This window comes from Sceloporus undulatus, chromosome 6 (genome assembly GCF_019175285.1).
Source record: "Sceloporus undulatus isolate JIND9_A2432 ecotype Alabama chromosome 6, SceUnd_v1.1, whole genome shotgun sequence".
NCBI lineage: Eukaryota > Metazoa > Chordata > Lepidosauria > Squamata > Phrynosomatidae > Sceloporus > Sceloporus undulatus.
Window position 1 is genome coordinate 14,001,274 of NC_056527.1, and position 25,463 is coordinate 14,026,736.

Below are 25,463 nucleotides of genomic sequence, written 5' to 3' on the forward strand. Positions count from 1 at the left end.
CTGGAAGAACGTGTTAATGCAATTCCATTTCACTGACAGTTTAATGACAAGATCAGCATGAATGTATGAATGTCTGTGACGCAATCGCTGTCACAGACAGGATAAGGACGAGCTTCACTCCCATCCCCTATTTGATAATCTCCATAGTCACACACATGCTTGTCTTTCACCTACAGACTGACATGTGTGAGTGAGTCACTACTGATCAGACCCTAGATCCAAATCTGATGCCCTCCCTAAAGAGAGTTCTGTTCTTGAAGGTACCAATTTATACATATACAGTAGCTCAAGTACTCAAATGATGTGTTGTAAAGTTGTGAGAGACAACATGATGTAGTGATGTGAGTGCTGGACTATAACTCTGGAGACCAGCGTTTGATTCCCAGCTGGGCCATGAAACCCACTGGGTGACTTTGGGCAAGTCACATACTTTCAGCCTCAAGGGAATTCAAAGGCAAACCTCCTCTGATCAATTCTTACCAGGAAAACCCCATGGCCTTAGGACCCCATATGTCAGAAATGACTTGAAGGTACTCAACAGCAACAACAAAGCTATATCTTGACCGATTATCACGAGATGGAGCAGATGGTATTGTTTCAAGACCTGCAGCATGAAGCAGAATCTGGGGCAAGAAGAAGAAAGCCATAAGAGCAATAATAAACAATAGAAGAGCAGACAAGGTGTGTGTGATTAGAATGTCATACTGTTTTTTTTTTCCTTTCATGACCCAGTGCTACAACTGTGAAGAGGAGGCCATGTATCACTGCTGCTGGAACACTTCGTATTGCTCCATCAAGTGTCAGCAGGAACACTGGCATGCTGAGCACAAGCGCACCTGCCGCCGAAAAAGATGAAAGCTCCCTTGCCCTTCGAAGGGGCTGCCCTGACTGTGTGATCCTCAGACGCAGCAGGTTTTGAGCATTTTGTTCATTTGTTTCTAATGTTTTGTTTCCAAGGGGTCAGAATTATTTAGAGTTTGTTCTTTGTATCTTCTCCTCCCCCTTTTCCTTTTCTTTTTTTGCACCAGCCTTTAAAACACTTTTTTGTAAAGAACTTTTTGCACAGTTAAATTTCTGTCTTGTGTTTTAATGCTCCTCTCAAATTGTCTGCCTCCCTCCCCTCCCCCCCCCCCCCTTTTTTTTTTTTTGTCAGTAAGGCAGTTTGAATCTCAGTTGGAGCACATTACATTTTGGTCAGTTTTAACCTGGGAAATTTGTATTGTTTTCAGCAAATTTAAAAAAATATATGAAAGCAAAGTTTTTAGGTTTCGTAGAGACAGAGAACTATAATAACAGGAACATTTTAAGATCTGAGTATCAGAAGTTTAAAACTGTTCAGAGAAGAAAAAGAAAAACATACTACCTGGACATAAAACTTACCTGTTAATTGTAAGAGCTGGTTTTGTTCAGCTTAATTTACTCTTAAAAGGCATTATCTATTGGTTTGTACCACTGGGTATCCTATTGAATTTTGGGAACAGGGTTGACACAGCAGGTACTAGTCCTGCATATTTTTTTCTTAATTCCCCCCCAATTGTATTTGTTCCACCCCCCACCCCCAATATATAGCTTTTATAACAAAGATATTAGCTTTGATCTTATTGCTTAAGAATCACAGGGGACTGGGTAGCCTTTTGCTGAGCCAGATCTTAAGAAAAAAATATTTAAATTTTAAATTTAAATTTTTGCACATTTCAACCTTCTAAAGTGAATGCTTATAAAAAGAAAGCCAAAAACAACACCAACAACCCAGATTTGCATTTAGTCATATATATGGAGCAGTGAGGATAAAACATAAGAGGAAAAGACACTTAAAACTCCCCCCTGTAGCAACCACAAAATCCCCACTATATCAAATGTCATTTAATTGATCTTTAATCTACATTGCTTATTCAGTGATAAATTAATTTGGGGGATAGGGCAGAGCACTTAAGTTTCACAAAAGCAGTTATGTCTGTAATATTGATTATTGCCATCTCTATACTTAGAATGAAGAATAATGCATGTTAATTTTCCTGTATTAAAGATGCTGTGATTTGTAAAAAGTCTGTCTTTTGCAGAATGTCTGGATAAAGAAGCGTTCCCATAGGAATGGATCGATAGTTGAAAACTGATTTCCCTCCTTCTTTTGTTTATTTTATGTATAGGTATATATATATAAATTGCATCCATGTTCAGAGACAATTTTTTAATAATAGGTGTAAAGGTTATTTAACCAACTTTCTTCTTTTAAAGCTTCTCATCATTTTAGGGTTCTTTCAAAAAAAGTGGTCTTAGACTCAATCAATGCCCAGTAATCACCTAGCAAATTTTTTTGAGTTAGAAGCATAATTTGTAAATATTTATTTAGATCTTGGATATTTATTGAAAGCGAAGACACAATGAAATAATGGAAACAGAAGAACTGAGAGAAAATGCTTTCTTTATTTTCTGTTTCCTCTGGATTTTATCAGGGTCAGTATGAAGATTAAGCTCATATTAAGCCTTTTGTGATCTGTCAGTACAACCCAAATGATAAACATACTACAGAATGAAATAGATGCTACCAGATAGTTTTGAAAGTGATGTTCCAGAATTCAGACCTCATAGTCTGAATTTAAAATGGACACAGTAGAAAGATGGTAACATCGTTCCCAATGAAGAGATCTTTGCACACATGAATATGCACATAGATCTCATACAAGTACACATTGCCTGCTCATTTTGGTGGGAAAAATATATTTACACAGGCAACTAAAAGTACGTGTGAATTTGTTTCCTCCACTGACATGTATGGGGCAAGTATTACCAATAGGGTAACTCTATACAAGCATTACACAAGCTTTTGTACCCAGAAAAGGATGTTAGATTAGTGAGAGTATCTACTAACATTACTTAATGACCTGATATCTTAAGAGAACTGAATAACTTTCTTTGCTATGCTGTGAAGGAAGCCATCACCACTACTGCAAATACAACAAAATAATATTGTTTTTACAGTTTTTTTAAAAAAACACAACAAAACCTTCGGTCCAACCCTATAAAAGCAAGTTTTTGTGAAAACACTTTTTTAATTGTAAAATCATTCCAAGATATCTAATATTTAACTGATAGCTGCATGAAAGTAAGATTCGTGTTCCTTTGACCTTTTTTTTTTGTCTCTGTTTACACGGTTGCACATTTTCAAGTTACTACAGTGTGAAAACTGTGTGTTTTTTGTAAAAATTGACAAAAGGATAACAAAAAAATTGTGGCCTGGTTTTGTATAAGTTTTAGGGGAAATATCATTGTTTTAGGAATCCTGATTTTAAAAATATTTTTCCTGCAAATCATAAAGCTATATTAAAGTGTTGAGCTTAGCCACTATGCACATTGTAATTTACTCATTGTGGCTGTCCAGTTCTATGATGCATTCTGGCATTTTGTAAGCTGCTCTGACTAGCAATATATAGAGTCATTAAATGTGTTAACATTGGTTAATAAATGTATTTGAAAAGGCAGCAACAGTTATCTCTTTTGTGTACTCTTGCACACTAACATTGACTTCATGAGCACTGTTAACATATTATTTATTATTATTATTTATTTCATTGCATTTCCCGCCTTTCTTCCTGGAGGGTCCCAAGGCGGCTCATAGATAAAACCTTTAAAATTGTTATAAAATTCAAACAATTAAAATGTCTATATATAAAATCACTTTAAAATATTCATAATATAAAATATAAGATAAAATCACATAAAATATAACACGAGTTAAAACCCCGCCTGCTCCATAAAACCACCCTGCTGTGCATTATGTATAGAGCGCCTGCTGGCATAAAAATGTTTTACATGGCAGCGAAAGGCCATCAGGAGGGGGCCAGCCTAGCCTCCCGAGGAAGGGCATTTCACAGGATGGGAGTAGCCACCGAGAAGGCTCTCCTTCGTGTCCTCACCATGCAAGCCTGTGGTCTTGATGGGACTGAGAGAAAGCCTTCTCATGCAGATCTTAGAGCTCTTGCAGGTTCATATGGGCAGATACAGTTTCTCAAATAGTCTGGGCCCAAGCCATTGTACAAACATGATAATCTGCTGAGACATAGACCAACATTCTTATTTATGGACACTTAAGTAAATATTCTTTCCTGGCCTGACCCCCCAAATTTGACAGAAAAGTCATTCACCTGTGCATCAGTCGCCAGCAAAATAGCCCTCCTTCTCCTTATGCAGTTGATGCCCACTAAACTAGGTTGGGGGTAGCGATTAAATAGCAGTTGAGAATATGGAACAGTTGCAGATGAGTAAATCTAGGTAACTGTTATGCATAGTGGTCCCTTGGCTTACGCGGGGGCTCCATTCCAGACTCCCCCCCCCCCGGCGGAGGCCAAAAAATGCATAAGCTTGAGTCCCATTAGATTGAATGGGGCTCATGCTCACGATATGGTAGAGTGCGTGCACCATGGGCATGCACGCCATTCACTTTCTCGTTGTACGGCTTCTGAAAAAGCTGGACACCATGTATGGGGTGCCAGCCTATAGCACGGATGCACTGTAGGTAAGTATACCTAACATAAGTCTTGCTAAACTCAGTAGGATGTAATCCACAATAAGTACATGTGTAAGTACATGCAGACAATTTATATCTCACCTTTCTTCCAATATGGGACCCTGGGAGATTTAATATGCTGTCACTATTGTTCTGTTCCCACTGAAGTGGATTCAGGCTTCTGCGGCATTCATTGCAATTAGTATGGGTTAGCCTGGACACTTTATAGTCCTGTAGCAGAGCTGGTCAGAGCTGGTCCTAGCTTTCTCCCACTGATCTCCTAGTTCAGTCTATGGCAACATCCGGCTATCTAGATGGTGCAACACCACAGGTCCTGTCAGCCCCAGCCAACATGTATAATAATAACAGTAATAATAATCATCATCATTTATTATTTATATGCTGCCCAATCACTGGGAATCCAGGCGACGGCGTGGTGAGAGAGGATGGAAGTTATAGTCTAACAAACTCTGGAGACATAGATCCAATCTTCCCTGAACCTATCTGACGTGGACAAGGGATGGAGAAAGAAAAACAAAAGAAAAATATAATAATGTAGTTCATAACGATACTGCTGAAGTTAATTATGGGTGACTTGTGAACTTGGTGCCTCACCACCACCACCATTTCATCGGCTACTACTTGGGCTTGTAATAGTCATAGGCTAGATCCAGTCAGCTTGTGATGGAGTAGAAATCTTCACCAGCATAGTTTAATTGTCTGGGAGCAGAGTGTGATATGGGTGTGTTATCAGTGTCCAGGAGGTTCTGGAGTGCACTTCTGTCCCCCAGTCACAGATTGGCTATAGAGATGCACCCAGACCTTTTCTGGCTGCCCTTGCAACTTGTAGAAGAAGCAGCAGCTTTTGCCATCAGTGTATGGCCTGAATGCTCAAGGGCAGTCAGAACATGTCTAGGGATGCACCCCCAGCCAATGGTTGCCAGAGAGCTGAAACTGTGCCCCAGAGCCCTCTGGCTGCTGTTACACTTTGTGAAAGGAGGGACTGGATACCTCCTCTGGCACTGCTTCAAAAAGGTACACAACATGTCACCAACAGATTCTAACTGCACTTGGACCTTGTTTTCTACTGACCCTGGAAATAATGAGAATATCCTTCCATGGTTCTCAATTTAACCCCTGCATATTTTCTACCATCTGTCTCTGTTTTGTAACCAAGGGCAGACTGCTGCAGGAGCAATGAGTGCCCCACTGAGAGAGCAAGTCATCACAAGTAAATTAATATTTCCCTGTCCATAGAATAGACCGTCTGTAGTTGTAATTTCACTCTTTACTATGACTGTAATTAACCTCTGCTATTTATTTATTATGCTTGTATACTGCCTTGTATAGTGCCATTCCCTTTTGGGCTAACAGTAACCATGTGAAATAGGTGGATCGAGTAACTGGGACTGGCCCAAGTTTATTCAGTAAGATTAATAGCTAAGTTAAACCTCCCATACTGATCTCCCATCTTGATACTTTTACCCTCACTGGCACATTTCACTATGTTTCCTTTAGATGGTGCACAATCCCAAGCTCTGGGTTTTTTCTTTCCTGTTCCTGAGGGGATCATATCCTCCCAATGTGTCTCGGATTTGCTTACAGTAGTTTTAGATTCCTCTGCCAATTTTAGCTCAGTGGAATGAATGAATTGACATATGGGATCCCTATATAGCCACATGTTCTTACCAAATGCGTAGAAGTCTCAGAATCAGAAATAAGCCGGACATCTTTATGCCAAGGAAATTTAGTTGATGAAGGAAAAATGCTTAATATGTGTGGATAATCTTTTTTAAAAAAAAATCTGAAGTTTTAATAGAATAGATTTGAGATTACATTGCTGTGGGAAAAAAACTGTTCTGTGTTTTTAGATTGTTTGCAAGACACTTAAATATTCTACTCACCCAATCTAAGAGGTTATTTCACTAGAATTTTAAAATGATGAGCTAGTACTTTTAGGAATGTATTCTCTTCACTCATCTGGATAGAAGGGCTGCTGTTTGAACTTTGATGCCACTAAAATCAGTGGGTGCTGTGAGTTCATACTGGAACTAATGGGACATAAGTCTTCACTAAGTTCAACTAATTTAACCTGGATCCAGGCTAGGAAATTTCTGATGTTTCATTGTTAATAAACATGCCCAGTAAGTAATCTAAAATGGGCGTAGTATAACTGTTAACACGTTTGCAGCGTGTGTGCAAAACAAACAAACCAGCCAAAGCAGTAATAATAACAATTTGTCACTCTTTCATGGCATCTAGAATGTCTGCTAAGTTTTGTACATATGACCTTACACTGGCCCCTTGAAAACAGTTAGTGGCAAACAGTTTGAGAAGGATGATTTATGTATACGTATCAGTGGTGGGCAAGTTCTTAGAAGACAAATTTTGGCCCGGAGAACTCACCCCAAAGTGTAACGGGGCCAGAAATGCAATTGATAATATGGAAACAGAGGAAGCCAGAAAGCCACTTCAATTTTTGGGGTTGTTTGCCTTTTAAAAATGGAGACAAGAGTGAATCTTGTGTTAAACTCAAACAACTATGGCAGAAAAATACAATGGCTGAGATCCTACATTGGGATGCGTATGCAAATCACGTAGCTACTTCAGTGTAGCTACATCTCTTGATGCTATCTTCTGAACATTCATCTGGTAAGTAGTGCAGCCCCCACCCCCAACGGCCTTTCCATGTTGTTGAAGAGTGGGGAGGATGAGTAGGAAGGCATCCAGCTATTTTCCTGTAACTGGATGCACTGTAAGAGGTAGCCACAGGGAACTTTGAGGTCCTCAGGAGGTCCCTGTTGATGACCTTGCAGTGCATATGTATATGTAGCACAGTGTATATTCCAATACAGGTATTCTAAAATATATATAAAAAATCTGACATCCAAAACACTTCTGGTTCCAAGCATTTTGGATAAGGGAGATTCAACCTGTATTAATGTGTTGAAGTACAGTGGGCCCTACATATCTGCTGAGGTTTGGTTCCAGGACCCAAAGGTGTTTGGGTGTGTTTAAGCAGAGGCTGGATGCCCATCTGTCGGGGATGCTTTGATTTAGATTTCCTGCATGGCAGGGGGTTGGACTGGATGGCTCTTGCGGTCTCTTCCAACTCTATGATTCTATGACCCCTGTAGATGCCAAAACCCATGGATGCCCAAGTACCATTATGTACAATGGCAGAGTAAAATGATTCACAGCTTAGGTGAATCAGAAGCTACCTAATTGTACACTGCAATGTAACCTGTATTTACTTGAGTACCTGCTTCAAAATATGTATAACCTGAAACACCATGGGTTTTTCAGCAATCAAACATCTCTTGATAGCATCTGAAGACCATACTTTCTTCATGAAGGCGATGGGATTTTAGGTGCTATAAAGCACCGGATGCTCTTCAGTTCTTGCTGCTTTTGTTTCTCCAGCTGTCAGGACTAGCAGAGTAAGTTCTAATAAGGCTTTAAGCAGCAGGTTGGGGGTGTCATAAAAGGGTCATAAATTGTTATTTAATATTATTGAATTTTTATATTAGGAATGATGATAAGCGTTTGTGGAGCACCAAAAATCCCTTGACTGACAGAAGTACAATACACCCAGCTTTGGGGAAGGCTGAAGACACCATTTTCTGCTTGGACTTAGGAAGCAAAATGGCTTGGGCCAGACTTACAGTTGGCAAGAGTACCCAAAATCCAGCCTTACCCTCACATCTCACTTCCTAGGCAATCTGCACACTTTGTCCCCGTGGTAACATACATTTAGAGTAATTTTGAAGGGATATAAAAGTCAACTTTGAAAAGGACGCAGATTCTTGGACACTCACTAGTCTAATAAAAATTTGCTTCTGCGCTCTCACACTCTGATGAACACAGGAGCTGTTGCAATTACGCAAACAATCACTGGAATTAAAACAGTATAAATGGCTAGGCTGGAGTAATACGTCCTACATATGGGGCCTAAGAATAGCTACAAATTGCATAGATAGAAGGAGCCGTTGTATGATGTGGCCTGTATGTTGTTTCTGATCAAACACTTCCAGCAGAACACAGACATTGGGATCTACCAACCAGCAATTATGTTTAAAAGAATTATTAAACAACTGTTTGATTCCCGATCAACAGTTTTAAATAGATTTGGTTCCATGCACTGGCCTAATTGGTTTGGTGCAGGATATAATAATACATATGCTAAACTAATTATTATGTTCTGCATTAAAGCAGTAATAAGTATGCTAAACTTATCCAGTATGGTGTAGTGGTTTGAATGTTAGACCTAAGAGTCCAGGAGACCCAGATTCAAAGCCCTCCTTAGCCATAGAAACCCACTGGAGGACCTTGGGGAAATCACATTCTCTCAGATTCTGAGGAAGGCAATGGTAGGCCCTCTATAAACTAGAGTTGCCAGTTCAGGATTGTCTCAGGAGCTGGAGCCAAAACATTAGACCTAAAGATAGCTCCTGGTTATGCATTAAGTAACAGCCACAGGTGCTTACAGGTCATTATTCTAACACACACAGGCAGAATATATAAGAAATCTCCATGTTTTTGCATCAGGAACATTTTGGTGATGTAGAGGTAAAACATGCAAATTCAGTCCAAATTTAAGAAGAAGAAAATATATTTTACCATGGTTGAAGTCCCTATTGAGCTGCAAATGGACTTTAAATTTCCTGGACTTTGAAAATCTCCCTATTGCTGCATAGCCAGAAGGAGAAGGAGCCTGTCTGCAAAAGATATCCTTCCATCATAACATCTTTCCTAAGGACTGAAACAACAGGCACCTCCAATTGTTTTTTTCCCCTCCTGTTTGGTTTGTAATATCTTGCCTGATGAAGAAGCCCATGGAGCTTTGAAAGCTTGCAACAAGTATATTGTGCATTTTGGTTGGTCAATAAAGGCATCACTGGTGTATTTTTGTTTGTATTTGTTAAATGGCCAACACCGCTACCCCTGAATGCTACAGTTGGTGCTTAATATCATGTTGAACTTTTGTCACAGGACACCCATTTTCCCAACAAGCAAACTGGTCAGAACTTGTGTGCCTTGAAGCTGTTTCTGACTTAATATAACCCTAAGATGACTATCATAAATGGACAAGATTTGTTCAAAGGAGGTTTGCCTTTTTCCTCCAACGCTGAGAGAGAGTGACTTGCCCAAGGTCACCCAGTGGGTTTATATGGCCAAGCCAGAATTCAAACCCTGGTCTCCAGAGTCATAATCTAACACTAAAAGCATTACACCATGCTGGCTCTTACAGGTTCCTAAGTCAATGGTATTTAACTACAGAGTGAAGCTAAGGCTGTGTTCAGATGGCAGCTGCCTCTGTTTCTGATTCTTGCTTACTCTTGTCTTAACTGCAAACAGGTGAGGAAAGGGAACTACTGCCAGCATGAAAATTCAACAAAGGCTTAGAGACAAAAACAAAAACAACAACAAAAACCATGACTAATGAACTGAGTACAGTAGGACCCCCAAATATCCGTGGAGGATACGTTCCCAGAATTACCTTGCAAATGCGAAACCACAGATAATAGCAAATCCTAAATGAATGACTTCTGGTGGACACTGACCAAAACATTGCACTGGAGGGCCCAGAGATTCCTAGCGATAACACCTCCAACGTGCCTATGTGCTCAAACTCCACTGAAAGCATACCATAGAATTGGGCTGGAGGACCTAGAAAATGCCTAGAGAGCATATTTTTGGCCCTTGGGGTTTCTTCCAACTCTATGATTCTAAGTGAAACTGGTTACTGGTCCGGTGGGTACTGAAGTCGTTCTCTACCTACAAGACAGTGTCTGGGTATTAAATTCCAGACCAACTATTTGCCCCTGTACAAGGGCCATTTCTCAGAAGTCAAAATGGTGACTCAAACACATTCACAAATGCATCCACCGCAAAGAAACATACAGAGTTATATGCACACCCACAACATTAAGCAAAAGCAGAAGCTTCCTAACTTATTGCAGGGTAATTAAACTTTCCCAAGGTTTCAGCCTTTGATAAGGAAACAAAAACATTTAAATATCAAAAATGTCAAAGCCATGCCTGATAGGGTTTAGCTTTAAATCAGCAGAGTAGCAGAAATGTGCCTTTGTCTAACTATGGTGTGTTATAGACCGCCTGAAAGTGGCAGTCTGCTGCACCGTCATTTGCAGTGCTGAGGAGCCCCAGCGGCCAAACTGCGAGGCTCCCCGGCGCTGCAAAAAAGAAGCACCAAAATGGCGCTTCTTTTTGCGTCGCTGAAATGATGCAGCAAGGTGCCAATGACGCACTCGCCACGTCATTTTCACGGCGCGACGTGCGGATGCTAAGCATCTGCGATGTCAAAATGGCAGCACCCATCTGTATAGGGTGCCGCCATTTTGTATGCGCTCTGCGCGTACTAGGGTTAGGGGCATCCTGAAGGGACACCCCTTTCTAACCCTAGTATGCACGGAGCTCATACTTTATGCCCATCCGGAACAGGCCTATGCTTCCCTCAGGACTGAGACTGACTCCAAAAACAACACAAGTAGCTTGTAATTCAAACAAAGGTTTACTAATGGCTTTAATCTGTATTTATATAAAAGACTATATCCTAACTAGTGGATGGTTCAGGTAAAAAGGAATATTTATCTTACCAGAGAGGAAGAAGATGGAGGACCAACTGTTCAGCTGAAAATCACTGAGAAAGTGTGTTAGCTCTCCTTCAAGAGGGTGTGACCTAAATCACATGATCAGTTTTGAATGAGAGAGAAAGAGAGAGGAGTTTGCATGCAGGAAATCCCTATCTAAGGAAGAGGAAAGGGAATGCAAAAATCTTCCAACACTTATCAGGCAGCTCCCCTTCTGGGACTCCAAATGGGCAGGTGCTGGGCAGCCACCATTTTCCTCAGCATGCTAACTTCTAGAAGCCCATGTGCCCTTTTGTGGCCTTCAGCCTCAAGGGAAGGCAATGGGAAAACTTCTGAAAAAACTGTGCCAAGTAAACCAATGATAGGGTGGCCTTAGGGTTACCATAAGTCGGCAACGACTTAAAGGCACACAACAACAAACACTGCCTTGTCTCTTTCATGGATCTCTTTCCATTTTCTTCAACAGTCACTTTCTCAATAGATTCAAGTTTTATCCAATACCTTCCCAAAAAGCAACCACCCATTCTGTGGGAGATCAACACTCGCGTGGGTCATACTAACAAAAGGTGCCCATCCCGACCACTTATGTCAAGGTAAACCACCAAATAATTTTACACTTGGTGGTGGTGGTGTGTGCCTCCAAGTCATTTCAGTTGGCAGCCAAGGAAGGTAAATAAGGTGTAGGCTTCACTCAGGTTGTAGATAGGGATGCCATAACCCGGCGGCCTCTGTGACAAACCCGCTTTTGGGGGGCCCCTCCTGGTCCTGGTCCAGTTTGGCCCCCAGCCCCTGGTTCAGGGCCCGCGCAGCGCCAACCCACCTCCTGCCTCCCCGCGCGGCCGCGCCACCCACCTCCTCCTCCTCCGTTCCAGGCCGTGCGGCCATGTGGAGGAAGCGAAGGAGGAGGCGAAGGAGGAGGCGGTGCGCGGGGGAGGCGGGGGAGGGTGGCGTGGGCACACGCAGGAGGCGCACCTCCTCCTCCGTTGCAGGCCGTGCCAAGCGGAGGAGGAGGCAGAGGTGCCTGCCTGGTTTGGCGCTCCTTGTACGCGCATGTGTGCGCACACCAAGGCAGCAGGCACTGGCAGGCAGCCACCCACCGCCTCCTCCGCCTGGCGTACCTCCACGCTGGGCACTTCCTTGGGCCCGGGAGGAGGAGGCTGAGGAGGAGGTGGGTGGCTGCCTTGGCACGCTCCCCCCGCCCGTGCGTCAAGGCAGCCACCCACCTCCTCCTCTGCTAGGGCCTGGGCTGGGAGGCAGAGGAGGAGGAGGGAGGGAGGAAGGGAGGTGGAGGAAGGAGGGAGGAAGGGGGAGGAAGGAAGGAAGAAGGGAGGAGGAGGAGGAGGGAGGAAGGAAGGAGGGAGGAAAGAAGGAGGAAGGGAGGAAGGAGGGAAGAAGGAAGGGAGGAGGAGGAGGGAGGAAGGAAGGAGGAAGGAGGGAAGAAGGACAAGGAGGAAGAAGAGGAGGAGGAGGAGGAAGAGAATAGTGATGATGATGATATGAGCCAACTTCTGAGGCACGACCAATGTAAGTTGCTCTGATTTTTACAAACTCATGCGCAGTGAAGAAAAACCAAAGTCCCTTGACCAAGTACACACTTCTGAGAAGTACAGTTGAATCCGAGGGCAAACCCACTTCTTGTTAAATCACCTTGACATATTCAGTGTGAAACCCAAAGAGTTTGGTTATGGAATAAGCCTCTGGAATATGCAAGAGGCCATGTTAAGTAAAGCCATGTTCAATGCCCAAATGTGCTGTTTGGAATGGGGGGAGGGGGGGTGGCCAGAAAGGGAAAGTACATTTCTGTCATCTGTCTAGGAATAATGCCCAAATGTCCTCCATTTTGATCATGCCTAAGAAACATGTATTTATATTAACATTTTTTTAAACCATCAATTTTTTCCGTGTGTCCTCCATTTTAAAAAAATGTGCCCTGCATTTGAAAATTCTGTCCTACATTTGTCCTACATTTGTCCCAGTTTGGAGGTCCAGGCTTATGGCAACCCTAGTTGTAGAGGAAGATAATAAAAATGGAGTGCCAGCACTCTTCTGGTGGACTTGCTATTGCAGGGTGACCAGATGTCCTCCTTTCCCTGGACATGCCCTGCATTTCAACCTTCTGTCCAGGAGGAATTTCAAAATGTCCTCCATTTTGAGCACAACTGTGATGGAGAGTCACTGGACCGCCTTGATTTCCCAACAGCTAATCCTGGTTGAGGCTGGCTGTAGAAGAGGGGCTGCTGTGGGAGGGGGGGGAGTGAGTCTCAGTTGAGGTCAGCTGAACTCCAGTGTAGAGTGCCTTGAAGGAATTCAGAGTTCCATTGAAGGAGTAAAGAGTTCAGAGGTGGAAGAGAATAGTTTAGAGTAGGCGGTGATTTCCAAAGCCTCTTCCTCCAGCTGTTTTGGACTTCAGCTCCCAGAAGCCTCAAACGTCTTGGCCAGTGCTCTGGGATTCTGGGCACTGAAGTCCAAAACATCTGGAGGGCCAGAGTTTGGGAATCACTGGTTTAGAGGCTGAAGGGGACAGTTTAGTTTTGGACAAGCAGGGTGAAAAGAAACTGAGTAGAAACGTGCCTGCAACTCTTGATTCATTGTAAATGTTGTAACCATACCACCTGTGAAACTATCCTACACAAGCTACTTCTTGCTACACGTTATAAAATAAAATTAAGGTTTGTTTGCTTCAAGGGAAGCTTTCGCCTGAGTGGATTCATAACCATAAAAGCACAAGAAACACACTACCACAGATTTAAAACGTATAGGAAGACGATGATGAAGACCCTAGCCCTTCTACATTTAGGGAAATTGTATTAAGGGTGGATGTTGGGCAAGCGTCACTCACAAGAGGTTTTGGGATGTTTCTGAGGTAAAAAGGTGGCCTCATGGCATGCACATGGATTTATATTTATATGAGTGTGTTTAAAGCTTTTATTTTGTCATGTCCCCCATTTTTCATTTTGCGGTGTCTTGTCCTCTGGTCTCCAAAATCATAGCCCAACACTCAAACCGTTATGGCAAGGGGAAGGGAATTTAACTTAGGGTCTCCAAAAATAAATATAAAATATAGCATAAATGGGCACCAATGGCGGGCAAACTTGCTCCCACAAGTTTTCCTGTTGTCTAACTTTGGTGCCTGAGGGAACAGCAGACCTTTCTGTTCCGGGCCTTTGATGCTCAAGCAACAGAAGAACAAAAAAAGGTCAGCTTTTGAAATAAAATCACAAGGCAAGCCCGATCCATCACACCCATTTTTCAAGGAGACTTCATTGTCATGTTATATAAAGAAGCCATTGTGGGGTGGGGGAAGAGCATCTAATCCATCGTGCTTTCGCCCCATAATTCTTCTCTTAAATCAGGAAGACACACAATAATTGTTTGGGAAGCCCAAAGTGACTGTATAGGGCAGCAGCTAGAGTCTGAGGAAATAAAAAGACATTCTCTTTGAGAGCTACATTTGTCTTTCCAGTGGTAGCTTGCTTTTAATTTTTTCTTCCTCCCAGGACCTTCTTGAAAAGAGCTTCGCTTGAGCTTTAGTCTGAAATTTTAAGGAAATAAATAACTTGATGTAAGTGTGTTAAGTGTTGGATGAAGACTTTGGAAATCAGGGTTCGATTCCCAGCTCAGCCATGAATCCGACTGGGTGACCTTGGGCAAGCCACACTCTCTCAGCCTCAAGGGAAGACAATGGCAAACCTCTGAAAAAAATTGTGCCAGGTAAAACTCATGATAGGGTGGTCCTAGGGTTGCCATAAGTTGGCAACAACTTGAAGGCACACAACAACAACAAACACTGCCTTGTCTCTTTCATGCATCTCTTTCCATTTTCTTTAACAGTCACCATCTCAGTGGATTCAAGTTTTATCCAATACCTTCCCAAACAGCAACCACCCATTCTGTGAAAGAGGGAGATCAACACTCGGTGTGGGGCAATCTAACAAAAGGTGCGCATCCCACCCACTTATACCAAGGTAAACCACACCCAGAAACCACCCAATAATTTTACATTTGGTGGTGGTGGTAAGTGCCTTCATGTCATTTACAACTTATGGTGACCGTAAGGCGAACCTTTCCTAGAGTTTTCTTGGCATGTTTCTTCAGAGGGGGTTTGTCATGGCCATCTTCTGAGGCTGAGAAAGTGTGACTTGCCCAAAGTCACTCAGTGTTGCTTTTTTTTTTAAATGCTCGAGCAAGGAACTGAACCCTGATCTCCAAAGTTGTAGTCCAGCATTCAAAATATTATACCACAATAGCTATGAGGCACAAAACCCCATAGGTATCTCATCCCATATCTGATGGTAAAAATACATCAACAAATGAAGCATCTGACCATTTTTTCCTCTCTTGCACAACACCTCAAACGTGCTACCTGAGATACTCAGCTCACTTTGCTTAATAGTAAGGTTGGCTGTGGAGAACCAGCATGGTGTAGTTGTTGGCGCATTGGACGACAACCCTGGAGATTCCCTGGTAGGGTAGGCCATGGAAATCTACCGGGTGACTTTTGGTTAATCATGCACTCTCAGCCTAGAAAACCCTCTGATAGGTTTGCTTTAGGATCACCATAAATTGGACATGACCCAAGACACACAACAACAAGGGCTGTTATGCTGGTGGCTTAAAAAGAGGCCAGAAAAGTTACTGTTTTGAACTATACCTTCCAGCATCCCCAGTTAAGCAAGGTTGGATGTCTAGGAGTCCAAAATGGTAATTTTCCCAAGCTCTTCTTTAAATGTATGTTACTAAGGGCCCCTCTCACCCTACACAATTATAGGACTATATTCCATTTTATTGCACAAACACAAACATTAAAGTGAGAGTTTCCAGGCAAAGAGAGGTTAAGATGCAGCTGAAGAAGTAGACTTAAGTCTATGAAAGCTCATGTTGCCAACTTCTTTCTTTAGTTGGGTCTCAAAGGTGTTACAAGATCTCTCTACATGCTGATTCTTATAAAGCAATGAGAAAAGGGCAGATAAACTCTGGAGCAGTGATTCCCAAATTCTGGTCCTCCAGGTGTTTTGGACTTCAGCTCCCAGAAGCCTCAGCCATCTTGGCTAATAGCCTGGGATTCTGGGAACTGAAGTCCAAAACACCTGGAAGGCCTGGGTATGGGACTCACTGATCTAGATTACCAAAAACCTAACCATGGGTGTGTCCAAATGCTAAATTCTTTACCACTTTAGAGTCTTTCCAAAATGTCAATATTTTGTACTTCTTCCCTACCATTCTTCTCAGCTATCTGCCTCAAGATTTTAAAACAAAGAACATATTCATTGTATCAACTCTTATTCACAAAAAAAAAGTCCCTGTCCAGTGAATCTTCCAAAAGGTGTGGACAAAGGAGGCAGTGGATACCTGTGACCACTGGAGGGCACTCTGGTGTTTACTGAGCTGACCATCACATGGTCCTGGGCCTAAAACTATTATTTTTATTTAGGGCCTATTCCATTATTATGTCTCTCTTTGTGGAGGCTGTAAAAACACTCTCTTGTGGTAGTTTGTGCACTGTAATATATGTCAGCTGCCTACCACATGCATTCTTGTTATGTGCTGTCAAAGCAGCTTCAACTTACGGGGACCCTATGATTCTTCCATAGTTATTAACAGCCTTGTGCAGGTCTTGCAAACTCAGTGCAAACTTTAGCCTCCTCTGTTGACTCATTCCACCTGTAATGAGCTTTTCCTCTTTCCCCAGGGCCTTCATCTTTTTCAAATGAGTCATATTGTCTCATGCCATGTCCAGTAGTGGTGTAGTGGTCTGAGTCTTGGACTACAGCTCTGGAGATCAGGGTTCAATTTATGCTCGAGCATAAAAACCCACTGGGTGACCTTGGGCAAGTCACAGTCTCTCAGCCTCAGACTGTATGCAGACTACAGCAGTGAGGGCTCATGGGGAAAACAATTTCTTTTCAGGTTAGTGCTTTCACCCTGAGTTTGATCTACTCATAGTGTGGCCTGGAGAAGAGGGGCCATGCCCTGAGACCCACCACCTTAGGTTGGTCCAACAATCATTGCTTCATGTGCTGTGCTAGCTGCCTGACTGGACTACTGTAATGGAGGAAAAGCACAACCCGTGGGCTCTATATGATTCTCCAAATCACACTTTTGCAGCCCTGAACCTCCTTGCCAGTCCCCAGAAGCCTCCTGAAGTACTTCTAGTTTGAGGGGCTACTTCCTAGGCAGTGTTTCACCAGAAGATGGTCCAAAACTCAGTGAAACCACCCACAAACATGGCAACTGCAATACCCCCATCCCACATTTACCTTTATTCTGCCCAAAACTGACCCAAAATGGTAATAGTTAGTGACACATTAGAAGCACTGGTGCTATAAAAATGGTCCACAATTCAATCACCCATCCCTGCTGTAATGTGTAATGCTGCCCTACACATACAACTTTCATACAAATGAAAATAAGTAGCATAGAAAGAGGTGGCTCAAAAAGCAGCATCACGACACATCATAAATTCCAAAGTGTCTTCAAAATATTTTAACCCAACTGAAGGTACTTACCTTTAAACCCTAAATGCTAGAGACGCAAAGCATCTGAAGCACAGTCTCTCCCTCTACTAGTCTCCTGGTCTCTTGAGATACTCAAGGAAGGTGCAAGCATATTCATACACATACATGACAATATGGGGACCAGTGTGGTTTGAGTGTTGGACTATGACTGGAGAGTAGGTTTCGATTCCTAGCTCAGCCATGAAACCCACTAGATGACTCTCTGTCAGCCTCAGGGGAAGGCAGTGGCAAACCTCCTCCGAACAGATCTTGCCAAGAAAATTTCATGATAGGTTGTCCTTGGGGCTGCCATAAGTTGGAAATGACTTGAATGCACACAACAACAACAACAACAAACATGACAATATTTTATCTTATTTTCTATTAAAAACACAACATTAGCACAAATCTAGAACTTTACATATGTCTTCATGGAGCCCAACTCCTACCATTTTTTCTTTGAAATCGGCACAGAAAACAACTTCTAGGTCACATATCCCAGTGAAGGTTGGAGGCAACCAATGTTATCCCCATGTAAACAGGCTGGTAGCACCCAATATCTTCCACACTGAATCTACAAAGCAGTTCTATAGTGGACACCCAAATGGCATACAGAACCTCCTATCTTCAGGTAGTAGTACCATCGAACACTCAACTACCACTGCATCTCTATGTCAATCATCAAACCTGTCCATTATCAAACTATTGAAGTTAAAAGTATTGAAATAAGGATCATTGCTTCTCTGAAGTGTCACATATTCTGTGGATATATCCCATTTGGAACACAAGTAGGAAGGGGGGTTGGCATAAAAAATGTACAACTTTGGAGCACAAATGCTTTTAGAGAAAAAATAGTTTATCTACAAAATCTTATTTTGAGAGAGAGAGAGAGAGAGAGAGAGAGAGAGATATTTCTGCAGCCATCTGTGCTCTCTTCAGTCAAACTGTAATTTGTGGTGGGAATGATGTGGTCCTCTAGAGATGCTGTCAGATTACAATTCCCAGCATTCTTCACCACTGGCTAGAGCCACTGGCAGTTGCAGTCCAGCAACATTTGGAGGGTCACATTATTCTCACCCTTTCTGTAGCCCTTCAAGTGGGAGACTGTAGCTGTCAAGATGATGAAGAATCACTACTCCCCTTATTGCGCCTCACTGCTGGCCATGCTAAAAGGGCTGATGGGACCAGCCCAGTAACATTAGGAGGTCATAAGGCAGTGATACCCAAATATTGGTCCTCCAGATGTTTTGGACTTCAGTTCCCAGAATTCCTGACTGTTGATCAAACTGGCTAAGGGTTCGGGGAGTTGGGAGTCTAGATCACCTGATAGCCCCAAGTTTGGGAACCACTGTCCTAAGGCTTCTCATCCCTGCTTTAACTCAAGAAGCCAAGTATTAAGCATGCAGACTTTTTAGGCCAAAAATGTCTTCTAACATCAAGGCACTGAAGTCTCAAACCCATCATACAGGATACTTAAAGACAGCTAGTCTTCATTAATCCATATCTTGTACAAAGTTTGTTGTATTAGCAAGGATGTACCTGCAAGAGAGAAGCCTGCTTTTTATGGCTTGGTGGGGCTCAAGAGATTAAGAAACCTAGAAATCTATGTGTATATTATAATTGTTGCTTTTAATGTTGTTTGTTTCTCCTTAATGTCAGTTGATTAATAATAAAGAGTATTTAAAAAAAAAGAAACCTAGAAATCTATTAACCTAGAAAGCCATATATGGCTTGCATCTAGGTAGTCTGATGATGGTTGGCTCCCATATAAACTTTGTAGCTGTTGTGGTTTAAATGGGTGGTGATGGGGGAACAACTACTCACAGAACTGAAGCCACTCCATCTTGATCTGTCTGCTGGACTTCTTAGGTAACAGGTAAAAATATTTTCATTAACTATCTACTGCTCTTTTATGGACTGCTGTTTGAGAGGATTCATGAATTTTATACCTTGGTTTTACCTGCTGGCATTTTTAATGTTCTACTCTGAACTCTTAATGCCTTCACAACATTTTATGATGAAGTTTAGTGGTTTGTTTTGTGTTTCATCTTTTACGATTTGTAAGTTGCTTTGAAGCAGCTTTTGAGCAGATAAAACATGTAAAACAAAGGAAGAAGGGCTGTTGGCACTTAAGGTGGCATGTTCATTTAAAGCACTGATTCCCATGGGGGCAGTGGAAAGATCCAGAGGGGCACTGAGGAAAAAGGGTGGTGGTGGCAGGGGGGTTTATAGTTAAAATGTTGGCATGCAAGAAAAACAAGGGGAACCAGAAGTCTGCACTCCAGGGATTCCCAATCTGGGGTGTCCGGACCCCCAAGGGGTGCAAGATGGAATTTCAGGGAGTGCAACAAAGAGTGGCTTGTGTCCTCGAGTCACGCATCATCACTCAATCTTAAAAAATAAATTAGAACCTAATTACTAAATCTAGGTTTGCATTTTATGCACTGAATTAAAATCTTTAAAAAGTGATGCTTTATTTTTAAAAAGTTCTTGTGCCTCAAAAATTAGACTTCTTCATTTCCAAATGTGATATTACTTTTACAGAGGATGCAAACATCAATAAAACATTTCCTAGGGGTGTGGGGCACAGAAAAGATTGGGAACCACTGATTTAGGACTAAAGTGGGGATGAGGGTTGCCTTCAGGGTCCCTGAAAGCCACCAAACCTTGTTCATCACTTCATTGATCACCATTGCGGCAAAGCAGACATGGGTGAGAGGCTGATTGGTCATTGCTTAAACCAGCTTCTTGGTTGCAGCTTCCAAGATGACTCGGTGCAAAAGGGGCAGCCACCAAGATTGGTTGTTTCAAATCTGCAATAGAACAGTAGGCCTAATATCAAGAAATATGCACTTTGGTGGGCGCTAGGGTTGTCGCTCAAGAGGAAACAGGGCAGTAGCTCAAAAGATTTTGGGGACTACTGATTTAAAACATTTAAAAGCATTTAAAGGTGTAACCAAAGAATGCAATGTGTGTTTGTAAACTATACTTTAGTTCCACCAAACATATGGTTTAGTTTCATAATCCAAAATCACAAAAAATGGGTCTTCTTGTGTGGGACAGGGCCTGAAAAAAATTGCCAAAAGGAAACCCACTATAGTTAATTAAAAAAAAACCTTGAGTATTTTCAGAGCAACAAAAATAAAAGCTTTTATTTGTTCATTTGAATATAAAACAGGCGTTATCACAGATGTACAAAGCGTACTGGTGGTTTAACATACAAGAAGGTTGCTGTTTGTTTGCACATAAAAATTTTCATTTGAAACTGTGATTGGCTGAGTTACATGAATTTCTCTAACCAGTCACCACACTCTATGAAATAACGCTGCTAACATTCAACTGATAAAAGGGACAGTTTTCCCTTGGGTAAAGTGTCAAGCAGGATTAAATATATATAATAAACAAGCACCATGAGGAATCTGCTCCTGTTTGATTAGTTTTGTGTTTAAATGTTCATTGTGTATCCTCCTTTCTTTTTCTTTCTTTTTCTTTCTTTTTTAGGTGTGCATGTGCATCAGGTTGATTACATGGTTTTGTCTGACTTCAAAAGCACAAGGTCACAAGACAAACATTTTTATACATTCTCATGAATGGTTTATCTACAGTACAGTTTCTAATACAGAACAATCCTTCTTTATTGCTGAATCTGATGGTACATATGTGTTTCTTTCCTCTCAACTCGCCCAACAAAACTCGGAATTCAGTTTATCATCATTTCCATCCCAAGTTTTCAGAATTTTAAACAACCAAAGATGACAGGTTGCAGCAGAGATCAGTTATTAACTGTGTCGTATGACTGCACTGCAGTCCTTTTGCCGCCTCCCCAGGAGTGGAAAGTTGACGTGGTGAAGGTTAAAAGTGATGCTTTAACAAAATGACAGCTAAATTTGTGTTTTGCAGCACTGAGATCAGCAATAGCAAGGACATCACAAGTTAGTTCATACACTGTAATTATGCTCATAATCAATAACGGCTTGTCTGAACCTTAGAGCAACTTGACATTTTAAAGGGAAAAAGAGGTTTTATTTTAAGGGACCGACATACAAACAAACAAACAAACAAAAACAGCAGGGAAAAAAATTACAGAATGCTTCAGTATTGGTCTGCAGAGCATGAGTAGAAATATTCACAGGGCAAAGAAAATCTGGGAAAGAGGCAGTAGAAAATGTTTAAAAAAAAATCCCTAAGAAGTTTGCCATGTTGAGATGCTCTGTATTCCACATGCAGACAAAAACCATCCCATATCTTTAAGAAAGCCCACCCGTCCCTTTAAAAAAAACAAAAAACAAATTTGGGTCTTCCAAATCAAATGATGTCTACAATGGTAGCCAAAAATATTTCCCTTATACATGTTATATAAAGATCGTGTAGCTTTTGTCCTGCCACTGTCTTGGTCATGCATATTCTGTAATGAATGCCAGCAAGTTAACATTATTTTAATCATATTTATTATTTATTTTTTTAAATAGTATTCTTGGACTGCTCTTGTTTAAATTTCACCTTGAGATCAGACACAGGTCAACCAGGTTAACACTGGGATAAACCTAAAATAAGCGTTAAAAAAAAAAGGGAAGACAATGGAGCTAGAAACGGAAGAGTCGGTTTAACTAGAGAGAGTAAAATTTAAAACACATCCACGCATACAAAAGGCAGCTGTGATCCATGCATTTTTCTGTTCTTCTGTCGGCAGATTCCTTTTGGAACTGAGGGATGGGATTACTCGCATCGTCAATTTCAGTTCGTCTGTTTGGCATTAAGGACGTGTTAGCAGTCGCACCTGGTTGTGCCAAATAGTTTAGAGCGGCTTTTAGGCTATTCTCCAATAACAAATGTGCTATAAGAGAGACTATTTAAGAGCAACAACTTTCTACAAAGTGTGAAGTGGAAGGATCCTTGCCCCTCACCCCTCTTTCCCAAACTAAACACAGTGGAGCCAGTAGAGAGGCAAAGAGATTTCTTTTTAAAAAATGAAAATTCTTGTGCAAAAATGACCACTGAAACAAGCAAACAAAATTTCCTTACCACGAGAAAAAAAATATAACAAAAACATAACACCAACTTTAAAAAAAAGAAAGATGACAAATATTGTGCAACAATATTATGCAGCTAAGAAAAACAGTGCTATTCTTCAAAACCTGCTTTTTCTAATGTCTAAGAAGTGTATGAACATACATGCCAGCACAGATAGTTATTGTCACCTCCACGATAAAGAAAAAGAATCCTTCGTAGTGCACTGTTACAAGTCTTTGGCCGCAAAGCAAATCCTACATTGTTGGGTGCATAGAAAGCAGGATGTGGAATGGCTCCCATAGGGCCTTATATACCAGATCCCTACCAGTGGAGTCTGCAACTGGTCTGTGCTGGTGATCTTCCAAGCAGATTGGCTAAACCTGTTCCCACTGCAGCAGAAGAGGTCTGACACCAAAGTCCTGCTTCTACTGTTATCCCAGTTTCCAGAATCCAGGCAGAAGTAGAGCCACAAACTGGGGAAGAACAGGGACTGGGCTGTGGGGGCTTAAGTATGAGAAGGCTGCAGAGGAAACTTAGGCTGCAGAAATAATCTGGTTTGACACCACTTTAACTGCCATGGATCAATGGTTCAGAATCCTGGGAACAGTAGTGCGGATGCTGCCTTAGTGGTTTTGCTGAAATACACAGCAAGCTTGGAAGAGCAGCTGGACCTGGTGGCAGCTGGTGGGGAAAGAAGAACTTCATCTTGGCACTCTACAGAAACCATTGCACATCCTATATTCTGCACAGGCAAGGAGGCAGGACTGCGACCTTAAAAATTCACTCACTGCCTTGTAGGCAGAATAATGGTGTCACTTGCTGGTATTTGGAAGATTCTTTTTAGACAGGGATACTTAGGAATCCAGGACTGCTTTTTTCCCCCTCAAAAGTTTGTGAATAATGTTTGTTTATCTACAGTGGGAAAAGAGACACCATGCAAGTGATGAGTACTGCATCCTTTTTAAAACTTTAAAATCTTTTTTTCTTTTTGTCATTAGTGAATTTATATTTCATATATATATATTCGATGTGATACTATCCACTCAAGATAATACAACCCCTTTTGTTTTTTTTATATTAGCAAACATTACAAGAGCTTAATATTCTTGAATGTTTCTCTTTTATACTTCTAAAGAGATCAAAATAAATTAAAGGTTTTGTACATAATTACAGACATAGTTAACTTATTTTATCTTTTTAGTTTAGTACAAAGATATCTGCAAGTTCATTGCCGAAATACACCTTATTTATAAATTTCTGTTTATTCTAACACTAATAATCAAAGGCTCTTTCCACCTTTGAATTTTCAGCATTTCCAGGAGAAAAAGCTGTTAAAACTCTAATTTGAGAAGGTGCTGTTTTGGGTATTTTCCTCGTACCTCAATGTCATTTCCTAAGACAATGGAGTAGAAAATGGCTTAAAATTAGTAATGGATCCATATTGGAAAAGATTTTATGGACATTTAAAAACAAGCAAAACTGAAACAATTCAACCTTATTATGAGCGGTTCAAAAATATCCACTTGGAGGGCAGATTTAAAAAAAAGCTACTTCAGTTTAACATAAAATACAAAGCCATATTACTTAGAAAGCAGTATCATCCCAATAAGCAAAAAATAATCTTTTTTAAAAAGTCTAATAATGGGCTTTCCAACAAACTGAAGGCAGTACCCCAAAGTCCTTCTGTGCTAAAATGCAGTGGTAAAAGAAACACATTTCACATTTGTTTTGTCCTGCTAATAATGAGCGCTTCAATGAGTCCTAATAGAAACAGTTCCATTCTGAAGAGCGTCCCTTTCTTATCAGCACACTGTTTAGTGTATGTCAAAAAATGTTTTATACATCTAAAGTCCATAGAAGCCTCAAAGATGCAAGACTACATGTTGTAGGCCACATAGATGGGATCTAGTTGGTCTGCCAAAAATCCATCTCGTAGGTGCATACGTTGTTTCTCTCCACGGGAGTTGATAGGGATTACACCAACGTCCACCACCACCACCACACCTACAATCAGATAATGCTCCTCCAGGACCACATTGGTGACCAAAGGAACCAGGTCTAAGGCTTCTTGTTCTGATCCGTCTAGCTCGACGACGACGACCAACAAGTTTGTCCAGGTAAACACCGCACTGAAATATAAGGGGGAAACATGTTTCAGAATCAGGCATACAATTCACAAGTTCCATGCTAAAAAAAAGTTTGAAACCCTATTTGTTTAATTTGTGACATGGAGCTTTATATTGATCTCTACCTTCTCAAGACTGTCTCTGCTATTCCCTATCATGGCTGGATGGCCATCTGTCAGGGATGCTTTGATTTGGATTTCCTGCATGGCAGGGGGTTGGACTGGATGGCCTTGTGGTCTCTTCCAACTCTACGATTCTATGATTCTATGATTCTATGTAAAATACAGTGGACTGGATCCAGATTTAATCATACTTTGAAAAGATTAATGGAAATTTGTCATCGGCTAACTTAACTCCCACTGTGATTAACTGTGTGAAAGTAGTTGTAGCATAAGTTTTCATAGACTAGGTCTACTTTGTCAGATGTGTGGAATAAAATAGTGCCCAGAAAGGACCTTTAGGCACCAGTTCACTCCAAGAATCTGAAGAAGTAGACCTAGTCTATGGAAGCTTATGCTACCATTTCTTTTGCACAGTCTCAAAGGTGCTACAAGATCCCTTTGCATACTGATATTCCAGACTAGGTCCCACTGTTTTCAAGAATCTACTCTGAGTATGAATGGTTCTAAAATGTAAGACCCAGCCTTTTCATCTTCTTGGAGAAAGTAGGCGGTGCAAAGGGAATGAACTAAACATGTTAGTTTTAGAATCTGAGACT

General features: G+C 41.4%; 2 protein-coding genes across 17 annotated transcripts in view; one reads left to right on the forward strand and one right to left on the reverse strand.

Moving 5' to 3' along the window:
- The window catches only part of ZMYND11 (zinc finger MYND-type containing 11), a 121,311-nt gene extending 117,832 nt beyond the window's left edge, over positions 1-3,479 (forward strand). For all 16 annotated transcript variants that reach the window (XM_042471998.1, XM_042471994.1, XM_042471995.1 and 13 more), the window contains one exon: positions 733-3,479. In XM_042471998.1, coding sequence (XP_042327932.1) covers positions 733-855 — 123 coding nt within the window. In that variant the 3' untranslated portion in view covers positions 856-3,479. The remainder of the gene's footprint in view (positions 1-732) is intronic.
- An 18,302-nt stretch (positions 3,480-21,781) lies between these two features.
- Positions 21,782-25,463, reverse strand: part of DIP2C (disco interacting protein 2 homolog C) — a 378,320-nt gene continuing 374,638 nt past the window's right edge. The window contains 1 exon segment of the mRNA XM_042473238.1: positions 21,782-24,748. Within this exon segment, the coding sequence (XP_042329172.1) occupies positions 24,496-24,748 (253 nt within the window). The 3' untranslated portion in view covers positions 21,782-24,495.